Source organism: Arachis ipaensis, chromosome B06 (assembly GCF_000816755.2).
Source record: "Arachis ipaensis cultivar K30076 chromosome B06, Araip1.1, whole genome shotgun sequence".
NCBI lineage: Eukaryota > Viridiplantae > Streptophyta > Magnoliopsida > Fabales > Fabaceae > Arachis > Arachis ipaensis.
The window spans coordinates 11,352,890-11,355,493 of NC_029790.2; the positions used below are offsets into that span (position 1 = coordinate 11,352,890).

Below are 2,604 nucleotides of genomic sequence, written 5' to 3' on the forward strand. Positions count from 1 at the left end.
TATTTTCCCCTTATTAAGTTAAAACTAGTCAAAAGCTTGCTAGTTTTTTGTGCCTACTGCCAAGCCAGCCTAGAGTGTGGCCTGTTAAGGAGTCATGAAACTGGTCAAGTATTATTCATTGTAACATGTGCTAGGAAAGTGTATTGGATCAATAAAGTAGTTAAAGGTTGTACTTTTGATGGTTTTATTAAGAGATGCTATTGGTGACACATTGTTTGATGCCATGCGTCGTTTGGATAATGTCCAGGACCGGAGGAACAGAAGAAACCGAGGGGAAAGTGGTGATATTGATTCCCAAAAGGATTATTCTGACACAGACAAGAGTGAGATTCAAGGTTCTAGATAAAAGGGAGCAGAGAAAGTGTAACAGCAGACATGACTGAAAAAACACAAGGTTCTTTCAGAGGATGTGTGGTTGGTTATTGGGATGGGATGCGTAAAGTGGTAGGTTCTTTTTTTTTTTCGCTTGGAGAGTTTTAACCCTTTAGATCCTTGGATTTGCTTCCTATGATGGGCAATGCAGAGGGGTCGGTATATATTTATTTTGATTATTTTCCCTTATTTTTTAAATTTAATTTATCTTTTTTGTTGGTCTCCTTTTGTTTGTAGAATAGATAGATGTTTGTGTATGAAGGGAAAGTGGGTTGTAATGGAAAAGAAGATTATGAACCCAAGATATTGGGGGTGTGTACATAAATGGTTATCTTTCCAATATTTCTTCCATGCTGTTGAGAAAAGATCAATTTATCCTAAGCCAAATAAAGATAAAAAGAAAGATCAGTTTATGATTTTGGGCAAGTCCCTTGGTAGAGAATTTTTTAGGTCAAATCATTGGAGACCCTTCTTCAGTTGCCCAAGTCTATCGGCAGTAAGTCTGAACAAGTAACTTAGACACAAAACACATTAATATTTCACACTCAAAACATAAAATATTTAACAGCTCTTAGTTTCTACTTACTAGAAATTACTCAGCTCAATTCTCATATATGTAGAAAAGAAGTAAGAACCAGTGGATATACTTTGACTATCGCAAAGGGAAAACAAACCAAGCAGCTAATGATATCACTGTATTGGTAACACAAGCTTATTTATTCTTGGGGCTTCTCCCAGTGGAGAGGCTTCACAATCTCCCATGTGAAATCAGGGTCATCTCTTCCAAAATGTCCATAAGCAGCAGTCTTCAAGAACCTGCCATTCCCACCCCTCTTGAGGTCCAAATCATTGGAAATCATTCCAGGCCTAAAGTCAAAGTTCTCCTTCACAATCTTCAGAATCTCCCTGTCTGGAACCTTCCCTGTCCCATAAGTGTCAATAAACACAGATAATGGGTCAGGAACACCAATTGCATATGAAATTTGCACAATGCACCTTCTTGCAATTCCACTGGCCACAATACTCTTTGCAGCCTGTCTAGCAATATAGGCTCCACTCCTATCCACCTTGGTGGGGTCCTTCCCAGAGAAGGCACCGCCACCATGTGCTCCCCAACCACCATATGTGTCGACAATGATTTTGCGCCCAGTGAGGCCGGCATCACCATGCGGGCCGCCAATCACGAACCGGCCAGACGGGTTGAGATGGAAAATGGTCTTCTCATCCAAGTACTTCTCAGGTATCACATGCTTAATTACATGCTCTTTGAGGTCAGCAGCAATTTCATCATTGGTAACAGTTTCATCATGCTGCGTGGAAATCAGAACAGTGTGGACACGGACCGGGACCATTGCGCCATTGTCATTGTAGTATTCCACAGTAACTTGTGTTTTCCCATCAGGTCTCAACCAAGTGCAGGTCCCATTCTTGCGCACCTCGGTGAGGCGAGCACCGAGCTGGGTAGCGAGTACATGACTGAGAGGCATAAATTCTGGTGTCTCGTCCGTGGCATAGCCAAACATGTGACCCTGATCACCTGCACCAATCTCCTCCGGCCGCTTTGTGAGGTTGCCATGGACACCCTGTGCAATATCAGGGCTTTGCTGCTCCAGGTAAACCAATACATTGCAATTGTCTGCATCAAGGCCAACATCATCGGACACAAAGCCTATACCGCGGCACGTGTCGCGAACAATCTTCTCATAGTCCACATTGGCTTTGGTGGTAATCTCTCCAAAGACCATGACCAAGTTGGTCTTTGTGCAGGTCTCACAGGCAACCTTGCTTTCTGGATCTTGCTCTAGGCAGGCATCAAGGACTGCATCAGAAATCTGGTCACAAAGCTTATCAGGGTGACCCTCATTCACTGACTCAGAAGTGAAGAGGAAGGTATCCATGATCCAAAAGCCCCAAGCTACAAGAAAGAAAAAGAACACAATTAAACATATAGCATATGCTTCATGCTAAACATTTTTGTTGAGTCTCGGAATAAAAAGATTAAAAAGCGTTAAAGCAGGGGTGTCATGTTCAAAATCTGAATAAAGGGCACAGAACACAACATGATACAAGCTTGTTTAGGATATAACTGGGTAAACATGCCGAGGGAACAAGCTCTATATGCTATATTCCATTCCGGAATAAATATAAAAATAAAGTCGTCACTGTAGCAGAAGAATATAGTCATATAGAGATGTTGGTTCAAAGAATAACAGCATGAAGATAAGTTCTTCA

At 41.8% G+C, this 2,604-nt stretch overlaps 2 protein-coding genes across 2 annotated transcripts in view; one reads left to right on the plus strand and one right to left on the minus strand.

Annotated features, from left to right (window-relative positions):
* LOC107645975 (probable receptor-like protein kinase At5g18500) overlaps positions 1 to 714 on the plus strand; it is a 4,959-nt gene extending 4,245 nt beyond the window's left edge. The window contains exon 8 of the mRNA XM_016350142.2: positions 248 to 714. Within this exon, the coding sequence (XP_016205628.1) occupies positions 248 to 346 (99 nt within the window). The 3' untranslated portion in view covers positions 347 to 714. The remainder of the gene's footprint in view (positions 1 to 247) is intronic.
* The window catches only part of LOC107645976 (S-adenosylmethionine synthase 1), a 2,355-nt gene continuing 679 nt past the window's right edge, over positions 929 to 2,604 (minus strand). The window contains exon 2 of the mRNA XM_016350143.2: positions 929 to 2,287. Coding sequence (XP_016205629.1) covers positions 1,089 to 2,270 — 1,182 coding nt within the window. The 5' untranslated portion in view covers positions 2,271 to 2,287 and the 3' untranslated portion in view covers positions 929 to 1,088. The remainder of the gene's footprint in view (positions 2,288 to 2,604) is intronic.